The 23,285-nt window shown below is 38.4% G+C and overlaps 3 protein-coding genes and 2 long non-coding RNA genes across 5 annotated transcripts in view; 2 read left to right on the top strand and 3 right to left on the bottom strand.

Annotated features, from left to right (window-relative positions):
• The first annotated feature begins 209 nt into the window (after positions 1-209).
• On the top strand, positions 210-6,961 carry LOC107726792 (E3 ubiquitin-protein ligase Siah2-like). The gene is made up of 2 exons (XM_016536490.1): positions 210-1,295; positions 5,738-6,961. The coding sequence occupies exons 1-2, from the start codon at positions 1,152-1,154 to the stop codon at positions 6,287-6,289; spliced, it is 696 nt and encodes a 231-aa protein (XP_016391976.1). The 5' UTR covers positions 210-1,151; the 3' UTR covers positions 6,290-6,961.
• Positions 6,962-7,469: 508 nt separating this feature from the next.
• LOC107726793 (uncharacterized) lies at positions 7,470-9,129 on the bottom strand. Its single transcript, XR_001638299.1, has 2 exons — positions 9,070-9,129; positions 7,470-8,313 (listed from the first exon to the last, which is right to left on the bottom strand). It is a non-coding gene; the product is annotated as an uncharacterized LOC107726793 (long non-coding RNA).
• Positions 9,130-13,193: 4,064 nt separating this feature from the next.
• On the bottom strand, positions 13,194-16,953 carry rbmx2 (RNA binding motif protein X-linked 2). The gene is made up of 6 exons (XM_016536450.1): positions 16,878-16,953; positions 16,169-16,284; positions 15,516-15,567; positions 15,257-15,386; positions 14,184-14,370; positions 13,194-14,056 (listed from the first exon to the last, which is right to left on the bottom strand). Exons 1-6 carry the CDS (start codon positions 16,880-16,882, stop codon positions 13,524-13,526), a joined length of 1,023 nt encoding a protein of 340 aa, XP_016391936.1. The 5' UTR covers positions 16,883-16,953; the 3' UTR covers positions 13,194-13,523.
• A 3,199-nt stretch (positions 16,954-20,152) lies between these two features.
• LOC107726770 (glucose-dependent insulinotropic receptor-like) lies at positions 20,153-22,317 on the bottom strand. The gene has a single exon (XM_016536455.1). The coding sequence runs from the start codon at positions 21,684-21,686 to the stop codon at positions 20,478-20,480; it is 1,209 nt and encodes a 402-aa protein (XP_016391941.1). The 5' UTR covers positions 21,687-22,317; the 3' UTR covers positions 20,153-20,477.
• A 558-nt stretch (positions 22,318-22,875) lies between these two features.
• LOC107726771 (uncharacterized) overlaps positions 22,876-23,285 on the top strand; it is a 2,262-nt gene continuing 1,852 nt past the window's right edge. Inside the window, exon 1 of the long non-coding RNA XR_001638295.1 lies at positions 22,876-23,161. This is a non-coding gene — a long non-coding RNA (uncharacterized LOC107726771). The remainder of the gene's footprint in view (positions 23,162-23,285) is intronic.

The raw sequence follows: 23,285 nt of genomic DNA, 5'->3' as shown, positions 1-23,285 counted from the left end.
ACACACAAACACCAATCCCCCCCCCCAAACACACACACACACGCGCACACACACACAAACACACCTCCTCCTCCTCCCCCACCCCCTCCCGTCGTGTGCAAGCGTGCTGCAGTCCAGAATGTTTTTCCGCGTTCCCAGCTCTGCTGAGTTGTCACCCTCCAGAGCGCAGCAACAACAGAGGAGAGAGGGAGAAAGAAAGGAAGGAGAAAATATTGTTTTGCAGGGATCCCAGTCACTTGTCTAGCTGTATTTGTAGGAACTTGCTCAATTTGGGACGATGCTGATGCTTTCCTGGGCCTACAACATCTCACCTGCGATCTCTGACTCTGTTTAAAAGCTTTTTATTTAGGCTGATCAATTTCAACTGGATGCTGCGGTTCGTAGATGTTTTTGTGTCTTATCCTGACAGCTTTCTCGAAGAAATTGGGAACTGAGAGAAAAGAATCTTTTTGCATCTGCATGGAATGAGAACAGAATCTAAATTGGGATTTAGGCGTTTCAACAATGACAGTTTGTGTACGGCTAGTGAATCACAGCGTGGGTCTCTTTCTTGTCCTGTAGGGTACAGTGCAGTTCATGGTGTATGTTTTGAATCAATAGATTGTTTGTTTGGTTTTACTGTTGTTGCGTGCATGTGTCTGCCAGCATACGAGGAGGCTGCGTCACTTTAACGGGTCCGCGAGGCTTGTGTTTTGGCAGTAGGTGTGAAACGTGGTCTATCCCGGCTGTGTCCTTCAGGACACAAAAGCATCCTTGTCAGAATCAGAGGTAAACGGGGAGGCATTCAGTGTAATTGCTCGGCGCTGCCGTACACACTTGCACTTGTTCAAATGTACTCGTGGGAACGGTGTTTTCGCTTGAGTGAAAGAGTACGGAGTGTTCCGTTTGCCTCCTTGACTCTTAGTAGGTCAGTAGGTTCATTCCTCACAAATCTGAAGTAAATTTCTTTGCGGGACAGTAAGATTCTTAAGACTTTCTCTACAAGTGAATAGAGAGACCCAAACAGTTTCCTTGTTCATGTTGAGCATTACTTTGGGTTTGATTTTGGGTACTGTAGCTAGAATTAGGTTAGTCTAATTTTGTACGACAAGGCAAGGACAAGTCTCAAAACATTTTGACTGAAGAGTTATTGTAGGGTTGTATTTGAAGTGATGTTGTGCCCGGCCTCCTGTTTCCCACTCCTGAGGGATTTGTCCCAGTTGCGGTGCCTACTCAGTTGGCCACGACAACGAGGTGTTTGTGTCACAGGCACAAATCGACCGGTTTGTCATACCAAACCACTTCCTGGAAGCAAGGTGAGTACTGAAGATCATAGTTCCATGTTCAATATATCACTTTTTTTTTTTTTTTAAGAAATCATTTGCTGTTTGATGTAGGAATATACCGTATTGACCCGAATATAAGACAATGTTTTTTTCTTGGAAATACATCATGAAAAAACGCGGTCGTCTTATATTCAGGGTCTAGACTTTGACATGTCAATAATACGCCCACAACAATAGGTGGCGCCAAATACGCATAAAACGAGTGTGCCATGAAATACGTAATGTAATGCGTGTTGTAAAGATTGCGAGTAAAAACAAAAGAAAAAGAAAACCTTACAGCTGCATGAGTCGTGACTGTCACGTTAGCCTGATGGGACCAAACTCCCTTTGTGATTTTAAAACGTAAGACAGTACCCAGATTTGAAAACTACAGTAAGATTTAACTTCTACTGTTAATAAGATTTTGGTAGGCTACTATTAGATGGATAGCCTAAATGTCCTAATTCAGATGGGCTACCTCTTTTTTTGTTTTTTTTTAATGGTATATCAAAAAGTGAATATTTTTTAAATGTGATTGTTGGTACATTTGACCAGTTTTTACCATACTTTCAAAAAAAAAATTAACATAGGAAAAATATGCAATATGAAAATAATTGAAGACAAAATGTGTTTTACTGAGAAAAAACAAGATTTGGTTTTTAAAAAGCCTTTTTCAAAAAGGTACATCTGGAAAAAGGGGGGTCGTCTTATAATCAGGGTCGTCTTATATTCGGGCCAATACGGTACTAGATTTTTTTCCCTCACTAATTTTTCTTGTTTCCATACATGTCAGCTGGCAGTATAGCTTACTGTATAGGAAACAAAAAAAAATGTAATACAATTTCAGGAAAATCTGAACATTATGGAATAGGAAATGAAGTTGCACTACCAATGGGGAATATTGTTGCACTGCTTACAGGAATATAATCATGCTTTTAAGAATACTCTCATATTTGTAATAGAATACTTTCTCAAGGCAGAGTTTTGAGTATAAATTTGTAAAACATGAGATTTTCAAATCAATGTCGATTATACTATGTATATACAGACACATTACACTAATTGCTACGTAAAAACATTAAATGTAATTGAAGAACCGAGCGAGAAGACGGCAAGCAAGAATTCCCCTCCCCCCTCTAACCTAATTACTCTGGCCTTCACTGGGCTGATTTCAGCTTCGAAACTTTTAACTAAATTGCTATTGATTCCAGAGTGGGAAAGCGAGAGTCTAGCTTTCCATTGCAGCGGTTGAAGTGGGTGCGACAGCTTGCCACTGATCAGGAGAAATCAGATTTCTCGGTGCCTGATGCACAGGCCTTTCGTTTGGGCTATTTGAAGGCCCCCACAGAGTTGATTCTAATTATGACCTGAGCCCAGCCGCTTCCCAGCAGTGATGAGGTCATGTGCAGACATGGTGTCATATAAGAGGGGACCAAGACGCTGGTGGGCTCACTTGGTCTCAAGAGCACTTTCTCTCATATGCACTCACCCTGTCCTTGAGGGAGAAGGGAAAAGAGATTGTAACAATGCCAATCTCGTCTGTCCTGGGTTCCATCTCTCTAGGGATCTGAGCGTGGAGACGCCATCCTTTTCAACTGACACGTTGGTAATGGCAACTCAAGGTCCTCCTGCTTGTTAATGGAGGAGGAGATAAGCCTGCCTCTCATTCATTGCTCTGAATAGGTGTATGGGAAACATCAACAGTTTCTTGAAATGAGGCTACCCAGCACTTCCCAACTGTCAACATTGTTGGCAGAGGCATCAGTCATTTGTTAAAAGGAAAGGTACCCTTGAACTGAACAGTACTTGTAGCACAATGTGTTTATCTGGCAACTTGTTATAACCACTAAGTTAAGCATATTGCTTGCATACTTTGAGTAAATAGTATTAAGTCTGTTTGGCCTTAAAGTACAAAGATGCAAAAATAAAATTTATTGCAGCAAGCTACTTTTAAGGACTTTTTCTCTCAAGGTCTATGATTCTTTTATTGTGCATTGAGAAATATCCGGGCCCAGATGCCGTGTTTGCCATTTTAGCCTAGGGTAAGATTAAAACTACCAAAACACGTCTGAAGACTGTGATTCTTACATGCCCTTCTCATGCTCTGGTTTATTTGAGTTAGCCTAATTATTTGATTTTAAAACACATTTCCATTTCAACACACAAAGAAACAAATTAGTAGACTGTCCAAATTCATTGTCATTCATCAAAATGAGCATATCCAATGACTTCCCCTCTTGGCTAAAGTGGCGAGATATAATTTGCAACTTAAATGCGGAAATGTGTGAATAATTCAGTAGCTAAGCTCCCAGCCCAGGGTCTATGCATCTCCACAGGGCTAGCTTGGCACAGCGTCAAGGGTGTACTAGAAAGAGAGCACTTCACTTATTATTTCATCAGGTCTCTGGAGCAATGTACGCCGGTGATAGATTTGAAGTTTTAAATAAAGTGAATTTAATTTGTAGCCAGTGGCAGATGTATTTGTATGTTGGTCCTCCACTCATTTTATTGGAATTTTATTATTTGTGGGCAAATTTTTTAATTGTGGGCATATTGGTACAGCTGTCATTGACTCAATGTTCCAATGCGTTGTTGAAACGCACAGTTAATTTGTTTGCTCTAGGGGCTAATCAATGCAAGGTAAATGATATACAGGGTTGTTTTGAAAAGTTCACAGCTGGAATCAGGTGTAGTAATGACTGAATAAACACATGCGCATAAAACCACACACTCAACAGTGTACCCTAAACAGACACTTGATACGATTCCTTCCTACGCCAAGACCCTCAGTGCCAACAGGCTCCAGACAGAGGCTTTATCTCCACCGTACTGCCTTAGGATTACTGCTCAAAATCCTGTCATTCTCTCATTAAAAAGGTGGATAAGAGGATAACTGTCTGATTGGGAGGGAAGAGATGGGACGCATAAACCTTCAACACCTCCAAAAGTCAGATTGTTTGATTCTTAAAAGAAATGCTAGGAAATGAGGAAGGCTTAGTGTAATGAATTTGAGGGTATTTGGACATGTCCTAATGAAAGACTGTTTGGAAAACCCAGTGTAATGTGAAGGAGATATAATGATTCTTTCTCCCTAGCTGCTTCTTAACAGCTTTTGACAATAAATGTCAGTGTTTTAAGGCCTCTGGGGCCTTCTGGACCACTGGATAACAGCTGTCACTCATTGATTTTTGCTAGATAGTCAGTGACTTACCACTCAGATTAATAATTAATTTGGCAGATATTGAAGCACACCCTTGTGGGGTGGGGTGGCGTTGAGTGGGCTGAACGCCCATACCTCCAGCTTTGCTCTAACCTGATTGAAACGGATTGTCCTGTGGTGCAATGATTTAACTAATTAATTAGGTTTACATAGATTTTCTGGAAACTTCATAAAGAATCAGATAATGCTTTATACAATAATTTTAAATGGGAAAAAATCTCTAATTCATTTTCCTAGCTTGTGTGTTTGAAAAATATTTTTATTTGGTCTTAGTTCTTTACCGTCTAGACATAATTGAGCTTGCCTTTTGTCAGAAAACCAATAGGTTCACTCCTTTTCCCCAGCCCATTCATGCAGGGATTTACTTTCTTTGTCTATGATCTGACATTTTTCAGTTGAATTCTAAACCTTTACCCATAATTTGAGCTGAATGCCTTGTATGCCTTAATGCAACTCTGCTAAGCTGATGAAATTCCCTGGGAAGGGCATTTATCAGGTTATTGTGGGATTTCACCTTTTGTTGTTGCAAGTCTAATCCTGTAGGCCATTCAGAGAGATAAATGTTGGTTTTAGAGTGAGCAAAGAAAGTCATGCAGTGTGCACATTTCGAGCAAAGTGAGTAGATTGGGGTAACATTCATATTTGACCTTCATTTATATTCCCTTCCTGAGATAATCTAACAGAGCCTTGCTGTGCTATTCATCTTGAAGCAATACGATCCGTCCCACTCATTTTCCCAAACTGCATGGACGCGTGCATAAAAAATGAGAGGGTTGTCACAGCTTGACACATGATTAGCAGCAACCTCGCTTTTATGGCAAGTACACACACGAACAGACTGATTACTCTAGGCAAATTATAGATTCACTTCAAATTATACTGACATATCTCAACACATGGCCTAGTTCCCTCTTTGCTTTACCTATATATTATTCCCTGTCGCCTGTGTCCTTGATCTGCCCTCCTGAAATCCCCTTATCCTAGTTTTCCTTTTTTTCCCCCCTTTGTTCCCTCACCATTTCTCAGCCTCCCACTCACCTTTCCTGCTACTCTGTCTTTGTCCTTCATCATCAGTAACTTCCAGTGTTGTCCCATTACTTACCGGAGCACTCTTGATCCGAACTCTCTTCACTCTCTCTTTCAGTCATTAACTATCTCTTCAAATGTTTTTTGTACCAGGGCTCATGCAAGTCTCATTTTTATTTTCCTGCAGTATGCCTCAGCTGGATGTCTGCTGTCCCTCCACCACAGCGAGAAGCCAGAGCATGAAGAAGTCTGTGAGTTCCGCCCGTACACCTGCCCATGCCCCGGAGCTTCCTGTAAATGGCAGGGCTCCCTGGAGGCCGTCATGCCACATCTCATGCATGCCCACAAATCCATTACCACCTTACAGGGCGAGGACATTGTCTTTCTGGCCACGGATATTAATCTACCGGGGGCTGTGGACTGGGTCATGATGCAGTCATGTTTCGGGCACCACTTCATGCTTGTTCTAGAGAAGCAGGAGAAATACGAGGGACACCAGCAGTTCTTTGCCATCGTGCTGCTCATTGGCACGCGAAAGCAAGCGGAGAACTTTGCCTACCGCCTCGAGTTGAACGGCAACCGTAGGCGGCTCACATGGGAGGCCACGCCACGCTCGATCCATGATGGCGTAGCAGCGGCCATCATGAACAGTGACTGTCTTGTATTTGATACCTCTATTGCCCACCTGTTTGCAGACAACGGCAACCTGGGTATCAACGTTACCATCTCCATGTGCTGAGGTGGCAGTGTAAGGCTTTTTCCAGTGACCCAAACCTAGGACAACCCCTGCTCCCTATCAGACTGCAGGTTCTGAAGGCAACGGCTGGGAGATGTATACATTTGTGTATATTTCTGTTCAAGAGTCATACGCTAAAATAGCGCACACTTTCCAGATTCACTAGTGGGTTAGTATGCTAGACGGATGGCAAGAGTCCTTCTCGAGATGAAGCGGGGAGTGTGCAGGTGTTAGCTATCAGTTGAAGGCATTGGTGCAATTGAGAATTTCTTTTGCCCACCCCAAGGATACAAACACCTCAACTTTCTGATTACACCTTCGATAAAAGTTCGGGTGTGGATGACCACCGTCGCAGAATCAAAATGCTAACTTAGGAAGAGTCTAGGCATGAAGGTGTAACATTTGCCTCAGAAGCTTATAAAACCTATGTGTACAAAAACTGCACTGACTACTTTGGTTTTCGTCTTTGGATATTGAGTGAAACCATGGAAATTGTACATGGCAATGTAAATGGTAATCCTCTGAATTTCATGGTTGTATATTGGTTTGATAAAACAATGCCCATGGTGGAAATAAAATACACTTGCAAAAATGACTACATAGCCACCATGTTTGTAAGGCAAGAATCTGACCTCTTCATTAAATTTTTTCCTTTCTTTTTTAAAAAAAAAAAACCATATTTGCCGTCAATGTTGCAAGACGTAAATAAGGACAATAATAAAGTTTGTTATTTTGGGGTCCTCTGTCAAAACTTATCCAGAGGAGAGAATTGGTTTGTGATAAACACAGATATTGATCATAAGCTCCATAAAATAACAGAACTACAGCCAACCTTTTCAAATTTTGTTACCCATGATCTAATGCCACATATTCATAGATATATTTGTATATGATTCTTGATTTATTTATTTTTTAAAGGGATAGTTGACCTATAAATGATAAATCTGTTATTTAGTTACCCTCATGTTTTATAACACTTATTTGTGGAGCACCAACGGAGAAGTTTAGTAGAATATCTCAGCTGTTCTCTTTAGTACAATGTACGTGGATGGGACTAGGGCTTGTCAAGCTACAAAAAAAGCACCATAAACGCAGACCATACAACCTGTGTTCTGTATTGCAAGTCTTCTGACGCCATATGATAGCTTTGTTTAAAGTAGAGACTGAATTTTTTTTTTTTTACTGAAAATCTTTAATTGTATGAAAAAGAACAGCTCACACATTTTGCTAGATGACTCCTTTACAGGTGTCGATAACACAAGGGTGAGGAAATGATGATAGAATTTTAATTTTTGAGTGAACTATTTATTTTATATAGGTGTTCCTCCTTTGCTTTTTAGTGTACTTGTCAACAGTGACTGTATGTAAAAGATTTAGCCTGCGCACAAACAGTGTTATTTTCTTGTTGATAAAGTGTCCGCATTTAATTGGTTTTGTTGTCTTTGTACTTTTTGTTTCTTTATGTTTGAGGTTATCTTTAAGGTTAAGAAAAGCTTTTGTAAAAATATAAACAATTTTAGTTTTGTTGATATTTGTTGTTGCTGTTACGTCTCTTCAAGATTGTTTAGTCTAGCTTAGTTTACTCTAGTTCTTTTAAACCCAGTAAGATCTGAGCAATCTCTCACTCTCCTCTTTGGTCAATGAACCCACAATGCCTTACTTGTAAACAAACTCAGTCTTTTAGAGTCTGCCGCCTTTTCTAGGACTCCGTGTCAAGTTCAGGTCACTATCCTCCAATCCTCCAGTGTCTTGAAAGAGACTTAAATTTTACAAAGTGGCATTATGAGTGGGAAGGACATGGCACGTCATTCTACCTTGCCCCCAAAACCTGCTGCAGTAACCGTTTCACTTACACTGTTCAAGTACGGAACCCAGCCTCTTTTCAAATACCTCTGATGACTTTGAAGATGTCTGTGCAAGAAGCGCATCGATATCCCTGAATGTGGGTGGTTCTGTGAAGAGATCTCAAGTTTGATGCACAACTGACACCCTCAGCTCTTCTTTATCCGTCTGCTATTTCACTCCTTCTGAAAAATAATAAAAAAATGTAAATTAAATGTTTTATAAATGTGGAGCAAATGCATTCTGTTTCGTTGATTAATTTTTACATTTAGAGACCCATAGGAAAAGGTGAAAGAGTGCTCATGTGGTCAGTGTCTCCACTCCTCAAACATGTGGACAGACTCCTGTCCCCGATGCTTGTTCTCTCTACATGCAGTTGTCATGGCAACTAAATATGCAAATGAGAAATCTAGTTCATTCATTCCTAGAAGAAAATTCTTGTATATTTTTAAACATTTTCTTGATTAGTCTGAAATCCCTTTTTGACACTTTTTTTCTAGATGCCTTCAAAATGAGTGAATCTCTTATGGTATTTACAGGACATGGATCAATCCTCTAAAAATAAAATTATGCAGTTGAACCAAATGGATGGTGACTGTAGAACCTCTATCATTTTAAGTTCTGGATAAAAATATCAAATGCATGTTGAACAGGACAGAGTACCTGCATGTAGATCACAAGCCCTGAAGGAAGCTCTAAGCTTCCAGGTCTATGTGGCATGACTCCTACGGCATTGGGCTGACAACGCAAAGCTTGTGCAATAAAGAATAACAATTTAGTCACATAAAAACTAACCATGTTCAATTTGCACATTTAGCCTAATCGGTTTCGATTGCCAAATAATACACTGATATATTCTGATGTCTTAATTCTGATAGGACCATCCACCAGTTGTAGTTTGTTGCAGATTTTTGTATCTCCAAGACAGAGACAAGACATACCATGTCAAAAGAGACCACCAGCCATCTGTCTCTCTCCCACGGCATTTTAGACTCCCCTATACAGAAATTACACAAAACTGAATAAATACATTTTAATGAAGTGAGCAGGTGGTTTCCTGAGCTGTGTGCCATGCCTCACAATCAAGCCATCACGATCAATATTGAGCACCACATCCTAATGAACTTGCGAATAAACAAGTCTTCGTCAAGGACTAGAATACTTAACGTTCATGGTAATGAAATGATGAGATGTTTCCTGTGCCAACCCAGTGATACAAATACTAGCACATGTGAGTTTACAGGTCTAGCAATATGAAAAACCCTAACCATAATTATTTCAAATGCATTATTCGAAGAAAAAGTATTTTAAATAGAAGGTTAAAGTCACAATGAAACATAAATAGTGACATCTTTTCTTCCGTTTTGTGATGTACACCTGAGTCAAACGGATTATCAAAATAGAATAAAATGTAGGGCGGTTCAACCCATTGGCTGTTGATTAAATGTAGGCAGATCTGCTGAATGTGAGCTTGTGGTGCATTCAAGTGCTACTGGGAAGTTCATATTTACCAGTTGGGAAGTTGTAATTATGATGTTGGGTGCATTCAAATCATTTGGTCGGAGCAAGATGGCGATGTAACTTTTCTACAAAATAATTAAGCAAGATTTTCTACTTCAAAATTAAGAATAAAGAATGTGTATCTTTGCTTTTTAATGTTCTTATTTAATTCATGAAGGTGCTGTTAATTGTTATATACTCCATCATGATTGTACAATACTATCGTATTTTTTGTACATGCTTCACACCATGTCAGGTTCTAAGCAGGCGTACGCACTTTTCCTTGTGACAGAGTTGGAGTACTACAGCTATTTGGTAATCTAAGCAATTCTTGCTGCTCACTATTCTCAAGTAAAGGATTTAGATGTTGGCTGATGCTCTTTTACAAAGTCTTGATTTTGTTTTGGGGGTGTACTAGAACATGCTCTCATACTAGGTTGTTTGAAAAACACATTGTTTTTCACATATTTTACATTATTACAACACCTCTCTCCCCAGTTTGGCATGAACGGCTCGAATAGTTCCTGTTCGTTGTAGTTTTTGAAAAGTGATTTCTGTTAAATAAAATATCTCCTTTTGAAGTGGACTTTGAACTTTGCAGATCTTTTTTATGCTCAAACAGCAACACTACAGACTAACTAAAGTTGAAAAAGTGAAAAAGCATAATAGGACCCCTTTAAATGCTAATGACATTAATAAGGGGGCGTTTACAAGGCGGAGATCTGAAACTGAGCACAATTTCAAGATCATTTCTTATTTATAGATTTCACATTTGGAAGAGAGGCATACACATTTTTTTGTGCGTACGTTCTTTTCTCTGAATCACACGTACGCACATTTGACATATTAGTTCAAAAGTAGGACAGTTTCTACAGAACATATTATAAAGGAGGCCTCTGAATTTTCCACTTGTAATTACGACTTGACTTGTGGTGGCGTTCATGTGAGTTTAAGTCATAAATGGCGTTCATGTGCGTTCCAAGTCGTAAATACAATATTTCCGAAAAGACTTTAATGCACCGTCTCAATCGATTGTAAAAAAAAGGGAAAAAAAAGGAGACTAAATGATTGAATTCATCTGTCTGAAGATCGAATTATGACATTGATTAATTGTGAGTTTAAAAAAAATTTTAATTGTTCACAAAAACATCAACAACGTGCATTTAGAAAATAGACAGGATGAATTTTCATTACATGCCGACTTTAAACTAAATTTTGTAAACAAAACCTGGAGCATACACTACCCACCTCACAGAAATCACAAACATTTCAATATCCAATACTGCAACTGCAACTGGTGTTGCTGCAGAAAGCTAATGTTTTGCTTTTGATCTGTTCCTTTAACTATTACATTGAGAAAGTAATGAAAGAATTGATATGATCATTCTCATGGCAAATATTGACATGATTTAGTATGGAAAATACTGTGACAGTGGCTAAAATGTCAATAAGACCGCTTACGACTACAGAAGATGGCTACATCCAAAGACCCGATGACCTACTGTATGGCAGCTGTTTGCATTTTTAGATGGAGTTCCACTGAGAACCAGCATAAACATCTTTTTATCTCTATTTTTTAATAGCTTATTCAAAACGGGGTTGGTGATTGATGTGGTCTCGCATGTGAGCATTGCAAGGAGGGACATCACACAGGGGTGACCCAACAGCATACACTATTAAAGTTTAGTGCAAACAGATATTTGACCTTTAACCTTGAGTATTGGCTTAAACGTTTAGTGTCTGTGACAGAACAAGACTTATGGAGTCACATCTGCAGTACTCCTGATTGGCCAATTATGGATAGTTCGTATAGGTGACCGTTCATGAATTGAACAGCTCATAGTAACTTAAGGTTATAACAGATTAACTTAAAGCTGCAGTCCGTAATTTTTTTGTTTAAAAATTATCCAAAATCAATTTGAGCAAGTACATAACCAGCCAGTGTTCAAAACTATCACCTTACTTTAGCTCGATTCACAACGGTAAGCTTGTAATAAAGTTTTCCTGTAATAAAGAGTGGTACAGGTAGGTTTTCGAGGAAAATTCGAGCATGGCGCTGCGTCATTACGTCTGTAAACATAAAGAAGTTGTCCGGCTAGTATGCTATATCGCACGTGAGGATGCTGCAGGTGACGGATCGTTTATAGCCTTTTCTCACAGCAGCTGGAATAAATGGCGGATTGAATTAGAAAACAAAGTATAACAATAATAATAACTGGCATTGGTTTGGTGTGATATGAGCTAACCGATCGTTAGATTTAATCACCATTGATAGTGCAATTTATTGTAATGCTTTTTTCCTCAGTTGCACATACATCCGCCCTGTGGCTAAACTGATTGTGCTACCAGAAATGCCTGAAGATTAGTTTGTGCTGCCATCACTAAGCTGGGACATTTTGTGGACTTACAAATTTCCTGTGTAAATTTGTGGGACGGCTGTACAAAATTCCCTGCATCATGCACATAAAGTTTTCAGTTCGGCAGCATCCAGCATAGCAGAGTAATACTGAGTTTCCCTGGCTTTGTTTATTCCTTTAAAGTCTGTATTTCTTTGTGTGGTATTGCTGTGCGTTAATAACTCCAAACCACACATTTTTGTGCATATCCACACAAACCAATAAACATTGAGTTTGGACATGTTCACTCTGGAGTAGCTGCAGTTCTTTCTAACCGAAGAATTAGGCCAGCTGAGTTCCAACCATCCAACTGCACACAGAATATCCCACAACAAGCACTCACGCAATGCTTATGTTATTAATTTCAACAATTTGAAAACAAAGTATAACAGTAATAATAATTGGCACGGTTTGATGTGATATGAGCAAACCGATCGTTAGATTTAATCACCATTGATAGTGCAATTTATTGTAATGCTTTTTTCCTCAGTTGATCAGAACAAAAGTGGCAGTTGTTACTTGTTCAGATGACATTCTCTAGTGAAAACTCTTATTTGGGTCATACTTTCAAGAAGTAGAATCTGTGAATACAAAGTGCAGTATCCACACCGGTGCGGTGACTGACAGCCACACATTAGATTCACCCACGCTGGAGCTGTGCCAGTGCACAACCCACACAAGGAAAAAAATTCTGCAAATAGCTGCAATTGCAGGTTTTCAAACAGAGATGGCGACAAAGAGGCAAAACTTACGGACTGCAGCTTTAAAGGTGATTCACTTCATTTACTGCATTAAAAGCTGTGCTAACTGTGTAATGTTTTGCTTATTTTGGACATGAAAAGAATAGTGTGAAGTTTCTTTTGCTATTTTTTTTTATCAGCCTAGATAAATTTACAGCAACAGACCAAATTTCCAATAATCACACCACCAATACTTTCTAGTCATGTTCTCTTAATGTTCAACTTAGTGTTTATTACTTTTGAATTCTGTTTATTTATTCAGAGTATATCTGTGTAATTGTTTTATCTCCTCTTGCTAGGTTATTAGATATGTTGTCGTGGCTATAGCGATCATTATTATTCAACATTAGCGATGAAATGCTGTTTCCTGTTGAGCAGTTATAAATGGGTAATGTACACATCTGCTTGGTCTGATATCTTTTTTTTTTTCTGAACACCCTTAACTAAATGTCTTTTAATAGTTTTACAACTGAATCCATAATGATTGGTGTACTTTGATTGCATCTTAATTTTGGAGTTTTTAGTTGATACTGTTAAACAAGTTTTTTGGTCTTTGTACCATTTCAATTCAAATAAAGTTTGAATTTATTTGTCAAATGAGTGTATTGTGTGTAACTTATTGTCACATAGCCAGTATACAGTTAATTATTCCAGACAGATATTTAAAAATTCTAAACATTTATTTACATTTCTGAGGTACACACAAAAAAAAGTCAATCTTGTATCAAAAAAAAATAAAAAAAGTCAATTACTATCTGCTCAATTTCGCCTGTGTTCTCTTTCACAACTGTGATCTCTGTGTTTGGCAAACCCTCTGTCATTTCCTCTGTCTCTCTCCCGGTGTCTCTCTCGTTCCCTGACTCTATCACGTTCCCTTTCTCTCTCACGCTCTCTGTCTCGTTCTCTTTCCCCATTTCTCTCTCTATCAACACCTCTTACTCTGTCTCCCTCCCTGTCTCGCTGTCGTGTGTCTTCATGTCGTTTATCCTCTCTGTTCTTGTCTATCTTTTTGTCTTCTTCTCTATCCCTTTCCCTCTCACCTCCATACCTATCTCTGAATCTGTCCACCTCATCTGCTGTGTCTTGTGGATTCCTGAAGTTTTGTCCCGATCTGTCCCTTCTGCTTCCTGCCGGTCCTTTCGTGGCATACTTCTCATATGTCGAGTCCTCCTTCTCCTTCTTCACTCTGACAGGAGAAGACATTGACGTCTTAGTCCGTGCCTGTTTCTCTTCCTTTAGTGCCTTTTTCTTCTCTTTCTTCTCCTTTTTCTTTTTTTTCTTCTCCTTTTTATCTGACGTATAAAAACATAATAAATGAGTCAAATAACAAATACAGTTTTTTAAATAAAAAGATAAATGTCTTGAAATAATCTTATCAAATGTAGTTACATTTACTGAACAGATATAACCTCTTCTCACCTTTTTTGGGCTTTTTCACAGGTACAGCATACTCTTTCTCAGATTCTGACTCAGAGGAGGATGGTGGGGGGACTTTGGGAGCACATCCCTCTTCTCGCAAATGTTTAGTGACATCATCAATGTCATCGGTGTCCTTTGGTGGTCGATAATTTGCTACATGGTCCACACGTATGGTTCGGCCCTTAATCTTTAAAGCAAAAAAAAAAAAAAAAATTATATATATATACTGTATATATGCAACACATGGGTCAATTACATGACAATATTATTTCCCTGATATACAAGTTCCTTTTTTAATGAATAAATGAATGAATTAAATGAAATGTAATAATTTGACCTCTTTATAATAAGATAGGGCTGGGTGATATGGCCAGAAATATTAGCACAGTATTTTTTTTACATATCATACAATATTGATATTTACCATTTTATTTTTTCTAGATTCTGTGTTTTATGATTCAATACAAGTTTATCATAAAAAATGGTGTCTAATGAAATGAATAAAACGTTAACAGTTTGATCATTCTTTTTAAATGTAATCAAATGAAATTCATTTACAACAAATCATTGCATTTTTATTGTCAAGCAAGATGCTCCACAACATAACTGTATAAATGAATGGAAAATACCTTGGTTGTATGATATTCCTTAAAAATAACATTATTACTATTATTAATTTGAGAATTATATTTTATTATACAATAGTAATATCTTTCTGACATAATTTCTTCAAGTTAAACCAGACTTTTATTTTGACGTGTTGTCATGAAGGTCTTTCAGTTTTAGTGTGTATTTGATGGTAGTTTTTTCTCAAATGAAACAGTGTAACAACTGTTTTAACAACAGACTTATTTGCCGCATGCACTGACTTGCTGCTGTCGCCTTTATTTCTGTTGTGTGATAGACGGTAAGATTAATCCATATCAAGTAAAAATGTCCAGAGCTTATGATTATCGACATTAATTTATATATATATATATGCATTTAACAACGTTAAATGCAATTCTTTCAACAAGTAGAATATATTCCATTAGTAAACACAACTGAATAAGCAACTGGAATAAGCCTTTCACCTTTATTCCATTAAAGTTATCCACAGCCAGAATGGTGCCCCTTTGATCTTCATAGCACAGGAAGCAGAATCCTTTGGATTTGCCCGTCTTTTTATCTCGCACCAAATTGACGTTGGCAATCTCTCCGTACCTGACATGCACAGAGGAGGATTAAGCTTCACTAGGAGAAAAAAAAACTGAAGTACTGACTTCTTTAGCAAGAAGTGAAGACGTCTTTGAAATGTAGGGAAAAACATGGGTATGAGCAATTAGGACTTACTGAGAGAATACACAGATGATGTCTCCTTCTGTCAGCTCATACGGAATTCCACCTGCAGATAACAACATATTTACATACAGTGCTGACTGGATTGGCATTAAATAAATAAATAAATAAAAAATTATATAAATACATAATTCACTAACAAAATGTCACATTTTTGAAACGGTACTCTTTAATCTGGCAAATAAATGTGCGATAAAATCAATGAATTTACATCACTTTGAAATTTGACGAGGACAAATAAGCATCACTGTACTGTGTACTAGAACGGGATTCAAAGAAAGACTGAGATCATGCCATTTTGTACAGAAGCACACATTTAGTGTGAAACAGGTGAATGCTGCCACCATCTGGCAGTATCTCCAACCCTGCTCCTGGAGAGCTACTTTCCTGCAGACTTCAGTTCCAACCCTGTTTCAACACACCTGTCAGTTATCTTCAACTCTGAAGACCTTGTATAGCTGGTTGTGGTGTGTTTGATTAGGGTTGGAGATGAAATCTGCACGACGGTAGCTTCCAGGAGCAGGATTGGAGACCCCTGGCCAATCCAGAGAGCATTTTAGTGTATATGAAGCCCATTGCCGAATATTGTTTAGTTAGACAGTCAACTGGGTTTTGGCCCACAGCCATGATTTTAACCAGTCACTCACCGATAAAGATCCAGGCGCTCTCCTTATATACTGAATGCCAGGACACACTGTCTTTGACATCTAGTTCAGCCTCTTTTTCATTCAGTTCATTGATGAGTTTCACTTTGGTGAGCGGACTACATATAAACAACAGAGATAATGAACATACATTTACATACATTTTATTCTGTACAACATTTATTGTCTCCAATATTGTTATTCTGTTGTGGCGTCAGCATCATAAGATCAACGTGTATAAGAATTTATGATTCTTCAATCAGGGGCACTTATGACAACTTGAAATCTTGAAGAATGAAATTTCTTCAAATTATGTTTTAACATTTTATCACAAATATTTATGGCAATAAAGTAACCTCTAATAATGTAATAAAGACTTCTTCTTTTTACTATTTATGCCAAAAGAGTAGGCGTCTTAGTGTTTTACATTGACCCATTTAATTTTCTTGTTATTTGTCGGGGTCCTATAACTTAATCAAAAAGAATAACTGAACCGAGAATAAGAAAAGTAGTTTACGTTCAAGTTTTAGCAGATGGATAATTAGCATTTGGCTACTGTTGCAAAAACTGGGCTTTAAAACTTTAGCTTTCACCTTATGGCATTTCCTGTTCCAATCCTGACGAGTCTAGTAATTTTCTTGGACTAATTAGAAACATATGGCAACAAATGTAAGCGACATATTTCAATACAAACATTCAAAACATCACTTACTTCATCGTGATGCGCCGCAGTCACTCTGGAAGGATTCTTCTTCTTCTTTAGTTTTTTGGCGCATAACAATCTAAATGTATAGTGCCACCTACAGTACGTTGCTGTTGTGCAGTCATGTTATCTATTATCGCCAAAATGACTTATGAACATAACAAAAATAAATGTTATTTATTATAATAAAATTAGAATTTATTATTTCTGACATTTTTGACACACCCACCAAACAAGAGAAAACGCATCTCAAACCCCGTTGCACACCGTTTCCAGGAAACATGTCGTTCAAACCGGAAACCGTAGCAAAACGGTGCACACCGGTTTGAGCTTGAACTTGCCCCAGATTCCCAGGTTCCAGGGACCCATCTGGCACTGCGTCTCCAGCTCCTCCAGAACACTTCCCTGGTTCCCTAAAATTCAGATCAGGCTACAGCATCCCAGATTGATTTTAAATCCTCTCGCTCAACCCTGTACTATATATGTATTTTATTAGCAGCCTATATCCTACTATTCCGGAAGGATTTATTTCCACTGGCGAGTTTCGTAGTTCGCACGTGGTACTACTTTCTTCCGGGTTAAGGAAAAGGATTGTGGGATATGTAGTTGACTGACTCAGATTACTTGTGCAGTTTCTACTTTATCATTACCTTCATGATTTATCATGACCTTCTTCACCATGGCCTACTGGGGGACCTGAAACAATTAGAAATTTTACAGATTAGACAAACATATTTCATAAGGTATAAAAATAAAAAGTTTGTTTTACCACTGCATATTTTGTCATCACCTTACTCTGACTGCATTTAATTTTAGTCTATGAAAATAACATTACGATTGGCTTTTCTTCTTCTGCTCCACTTGGTCATCCTGAGCCTTGACTGATTTGGGGCGGGACAACAAAAGAAAAAATAGCCAAACCTCCGAAACCTACTTGTGATCGGTGGGTGTGATTGGCCCCGTGCACACGCTCCTCTCATCGCTCATTTCTCTCTACGACAGGGGTTCTCAACTCTGGCCCTCAAGGTCCACTTTCCTGCAGAGTTTAGCTCCAACCTTGATCAAACTCTCCTGCCAGTAACTTTAGTAATGCTGAAGAACTTTGAGTTTGTTCAGGTGTATTTGATTAGGGTTGGAGATAAATTATGCAGGAAAGTGGATCTCAAGTGCCAGAGTTGAGAACCTCTGGGGTCTGTACCATGATGGTAGATAAGCAAATTCAGAGTTACAGGGGAAGAGAGCGCTGTACATTCACTCCCCCCACCTACAATCCCTGCCTTGGGTTACGAGTTGTACTCTCTAACCATTAGGCCACAACTTCCCCCAGTGTGACATCAGTGGCAAACAGCCAATCACATGCCTTGCAACACAGAGCAAGTGTGATGCACGTATTTGCGAGAGAGCCATCGAGATTCAAAACTCTTTTCTTAAAAGTTAAGAGATCAAAGAATATGAGGAATATAAATGCATTTACACTGAAGTACTTGTCCATGAAAGAGGACAAATTAAAGAAATGATCTTGTTCTATTAGTGCAGTCACAAGTGAAACTTGTGAACTTATATATAATGATTTTTAATTTTTTAAAGCGTTATCTATTGATTCTACCACTTATGTATATCTGTATATATTAATATTCATTTAAAATAAATGCTTTATAATAATTGTTAAACTAAAATTGCTTATGTGTAATGGATTAATAGTAGTATAAATCATATTTATATAAATCATACATAAATCGTAATTATCATTAAAGCCAGACAATTTTGTTGTATTTTTTAAGGTACTTTATAGTGACCTTTAATTTGTAGGAAGAGAAACTGGGGGAGTGACTTTTTTTGCGTCAGACATGTGTCACTTTGCTCACATCTGATTGGTCCAATTTCAGTTTGAACTCTCTTACCTAGAACATAACCTGCCCTGGGGCAGGTTAGCCGTGGAGTGTAAGTTACTATGGCAATGAACGCCGCTAAAAGTCAAGCCACTTTCATGATACCTAAAACCCAGTATTGGTGCAAACTAAACGGAAACTTACCTGGCTAGCCAGTTAATCTGGCTTCATGGTACAGGCCCCTGGTCTACGAGATAATCGTTGTCCCATGGTCAACATGATAAAACGCTATCAACAACTGTATACACACTGTAAACGAGTTTCATGCTTTATATAGTCCAGTGTCACGTTTTGAAACTCTTGGAATTCAGCTCGTACAGATACAAACATTAAAACTATATATTTAATAATGAATGCAATTCATATATGTGCTTGTGTTTAAAATATTTAGATACATATAACGTGTATACATTCAGAGTAAATGTAAACATTTTTCTTATGTAATTTAAGCTTTTAAACTTAGGCTATTAAGCTTTGTGTGGTTCAAAATGTATATTATTAGAAGTACTGTATACTCTTAAAAATAAAGGTGCTTCACGATGCCATAGAAGAACCTTTTTGTCTAAATGGTTCCATAAAGAACCTTTAACATCTGAAGAACCTTTCTGTTTCACAAAAGGTTCTTTGTGGTGAAAAAAGGTTCTTCAGATTACAAAAAGGTAAGAAAGAGATGGTTCTTTAAAGAACCTTTGATTGAATGGTTCTTTGTGGAACCAAAAATGGTTATTCTATGGCATCGCTGTGAAGAACCTTTTGAAGCACCTTTATTTTTAAGAGTGTAGTAGTAGTAGTATTAGCAGTAGTATTCAGTAAGATAATTTAGAGATTTAGTTTTAACATTTAACACAGCACTTAACTGCTAATATAATGATATTTTAATGTGATGTAATGTGCTGAACCTGTAGTTGTAGGTTTTTTTTTGGTTCATTGAATCTCACTGGCCTTTAGATGTTTATTTAATTCACCTGAAGAAGTGGCTGGTGGGAAGTGGTTGTGTTTCCCTTTCAGAACCACATGATGGAGGCAGACATCACTTTCAATACCTTTCGGAATTACCTTTTTAACAGAATAGGTTTCTTCTTTGAATCAGAACATACTGGAAAATGTCCTCTAGAAATAGCTACAGTATATACATTTTTATGTAAGTGTGATATCAATGTTTAGGTCAATATGAAATTTTATTTAATTTTATTTTACCAATTGTACTTTGCTAATTCTACTAAAGCCAAAGCAAATATTAAAATAATATCTTGTAAATATATTTACTTCATATTAAGTTTAAAATATATTTGGTTTTTTTTCTTAAAGCTAATCTTTTTTTCTACCAGCAATGGTAGATGTTTAAGAAGAGAAACATTTTCAATTGAATTGTTACAATTTATTTATATAGGGCTGTTCAAAAAGAATATTGCACAAAACAATTTTACAGAGAATATTGCCTTATAAACAGACATTTTATTAAAAGGGCTCTGTCATAACCCCCAGTGGGCAAGATGACAATGATGACGAGAAACCCTCTAGAAACATAAACACAAATAGTGTTTAATTTATTACAGTCATTTTACAATTGGAAAAAAAGGGAACCAAGTGCTTTGGATATATTTTGAACGTAATGTGTTCATTGCAGGCAGAAAAGGAAGCAAATAAAGCGGCGTCTGTTGTATTTGGACAGATGCTCTGCTCCACATCCATTAAGGGATGTAGCAGTTTTGTAGATCTTTTACAGTTTCCTATGGCCAGTGGACTGAAAGGACATTCCCAATCTATTGGAAATATTTTCCGGATGTTGTTCTGGAATTGTGACAGACCTACTGTAATTTAACGGGGTGGCTATCATCTTGTCATGAAACGTTACTGCCTGAGTGACAGTCGGGTGGTCTGTGGGGCATCTGTCTGCTGTCTCAGAGTGTGTCACAATACACAACCTGACTTTAATATGAGCGAATATCTCACAGATCTGGTTCCTCACCTCTCGCTGCCAGCAGGCATAAACAAGGGGATTTATAAGGGAGTTTGAGAGTCCCAACAGCCAGAGATGGTTCTCCAAAAGGTGATAAAGTTTACAGGTTGGACATGATGCCTGCACAATACTGACCACAAAAAAAGGGCACCAGCAGAGCGTGAAGCAACCAACCAGCATGGCAACAGTCCGCAGGGCTTTTACGTGACCCCAGTAACGGCTAGACGTCAGAAAGCGTGAACCTGCTTGCTGGGCACGGATGCGCTTCTGGTGGCCACATGCAATTTTCAGGATGTCCATGTAAAAATAGATGAAGACCGAGAGCAGTGGAAAGAAAAAAAGGCAGAAGACCACAATGATGCTCTTGGGCTCTATGACGGAGAAGAACGTGCAGACCTTGTGATAGTCTTCCTTCTGCAACTGTTTCAAAATGCTGGGTGAAAATCCCACAGACATTGAGATGAGCCAGATGGGAACCAGAGCCCCAGCAATCATCTTATTATTCATTAACTGCAAATAGCGCAGAGGCAACTTTATAGCTACATAGCGGTCCAGTGAGATCAAGAACATGGTTAGGATGGAGGCTGCGGAGGGTGCAATGATAAAGGTCATGCGCAACAAACAAATGCCCTTCTCCATGGAGGCTATCTTTCCTTCGAGAGCATCAGTGGCAATGCCAGTGATAGCCACGCCAACTAGGATGTCCGCAATGGATAGGTTTAAGACAAAACACCAGCTCTGGCAGCCCCTCTTGCGGATGAGCAGGACCAGGGCAATGGCGACTAAAAGGTTGGTGGAGATAATCAAAATGGATCCCACACTAAGAATATAGCCCATGGCCACTACTTCTCTTTCTATCACAGCAGGGGTTGTGAGCTCTGAACTGGGTGATGTCACTACGTAGTTCTCCCTCATAGTTGATCCTCCCAAGGATGTCTCCTGACTCTGAGTCACGTTAAAAGCGATCATTGTTGCATCAAATGTAAATTTTTTTTTTCAACGTTGATAAGAACTTTAATAGTTTAAACAGACCAAGATACTGATGGTTTTAAGAGGAAGAAATGGACACAAAGATATTTTCTTTTCTTAGATCGGGAAACACAAAACATATTCCTCCTTCTGCTGCTGTAGTTTCATTTGTCTGCCCCTTGTTCTGTCTGGCTGTCATCCAGGTCCCATCAGAGCATACTTCCTACTGGAGGCGGCTATATCCATGAAAATGTGATTATTTTGAATTTACAACCTAACCTACTAAAGCGCAAAGACATTGGTGATCTATTGATCAAATCTTTATCCTTGACTTTTGAAATATTCTCAGGATACTTCTCAGATGTTTAAGAGTGTTCCTTGCCTGAAAAAGTGATGAGAAGCAGATGAACTCCTTTCTCATGAAAATCCAATCTCATCGTAGTGGAAAAGTCCAATAAATTCAAAAGAGAACATATTTCAACTGAAGTCCAGAAGAAGGATTCCAAGTGAGTAGTCATTCTGGCATCTCTTAGTGCATCTTTTAGATTTGGATGGCTTTAGGATGAAGACAAATGATCATTTCTTTCATTTTAAATGAGTTGATGTGCCCGTGTCTGTTTTGTTGGTAAATCTGAGAAGTTTCTCTACCAGCATGGGATCAGTCTAACTTTGAACAAACTAAAATGGGGAAGAGAAACTGATGAACATGAAGAGGGGGTTGGGTTTGGAAATTGGGCTGGGAGGTGGGTGGACACTAACAGCATGACTGATTACTCCTGAGTGAACAAACTCTGAATAAACAGAAGTGCTCATAGGTCAATAAACGTTTAACATATCCAAACCCTTTTACATTTTATCATTGGAGGCAGGGTCAGTGCACAGATATGAATATATTTTGGGAACAAGACAAATCAGTCACATTGATTCTACAAGAATCCAGTGACCTCTTCAACTTCCCTCTGGAGTCATGAGAATGAGTCAAAGCCCTCAAGTACAATGGACTTAAAACCACACAAGTACAATGGACTTTTAACAACCTGCACATAGCCGTTCATACCGAGGAAAGATCTGGCAGTGCTACACAATAAAGCCAGACTCCCACTGGTCAACAATATGGCAATGTTATTCATCCCTACTAGACTGTTCACTGCTATTGAAAGTGGATTTTGGTTAGCAGTTGTTGTGCCCACTGCTGCACTCTGCCCACAGAAAGCTCCTGGATGCGGTTTGTGCCGAACTGTGCCCACCCCTCAACTTCACATCACTGCCCTTCTTTACCTTGAGCTGCCCAAATAAGGAACATCTTGGGCTCTTTTGAAAGGAATACTAAAGATTGTTCAGGTTGTTGAGAGCACTGGGCAGAAGATGTCTTTAAAGCGGAGGCTGCTTTCCATGTTGCTGTGCTGTGCACACTGTTTGGCATCACTCATCTGCCTTCACCCGGACAGAAACAACTGTGTGTCAAATGGTGCCCGGTGAGTTTTTGGTTATTTTTATGTATTTGTTAAATTAGTCTGTACGGTTCAGGGGACATTTGGGTTTGGAATTTATATTATATATATATATATATATATATATATATATATTTGTTTGTTTTTT

This window comes from Sinocyclocheilus rhinocerous, unplaced genomic scaffold (assembly GCF_001515625.1).
Source record: "Sinocyclocheilus rhinocerous isolate Xijiao unplaced genomic scaffold, SAMN03320098_v1.1 scaffold846, whole genome shotgun sequence".
NCBI classification, from domain to species: domain Eukaryota; kingdom Metazoa; phylum Chordata; class Actinopteri; order Cypriniformes; family Cyprinidae; genus Sinocyclocheilus; species Sinocyclocheilus rhinocerous.
This window is presented reverse-complemented; position numbering and strand designations above follow the sequence as displayed.

Excerpts from the sequence above, each read along its gene's own strand:
- LOC107726792 (XM_016536490.1), top strand. The coding sequence starts at position 1,152 with ATGTTGTGCCCGGCCTCCTGTTTCCCACTCCTGAGGGATTTGTCCCAG. Across the intron at positions 1,296-5,737 it reads AACCACTTCCTGGAAGCAAG|TATGCCTCAGCTGGATGTCT; the intron begins GTGAGTACTGAA and ends ATTTTCCTGCAG.
- rbmx2 (XM_016536450.1), bottom strand. Across the intron at positions 15,568-16,168 it reads GAGCGCCTGGATCTTTATCG|GTGGAATTCCGTATGAGCTG; the intron begins GTGAGTGACTGG and ends TGTTATCTGCAG. Across the intron at positions 14,057-14,183 it reads TGTGAAAAAGCCCAAAAAAG|ATAAAAAGGAGAAGAAAAAA; the intron begins GTGAGAAGAGGT and ends TTTATACGTCAG.
- LOC107726770 (XM_016536455.1), bottom strand. The coding sequence starts at position 21,686 with ATGATCGCTTTTAACGTGACTCAGAGTCAGGAGACATCCTTGGGAGGA.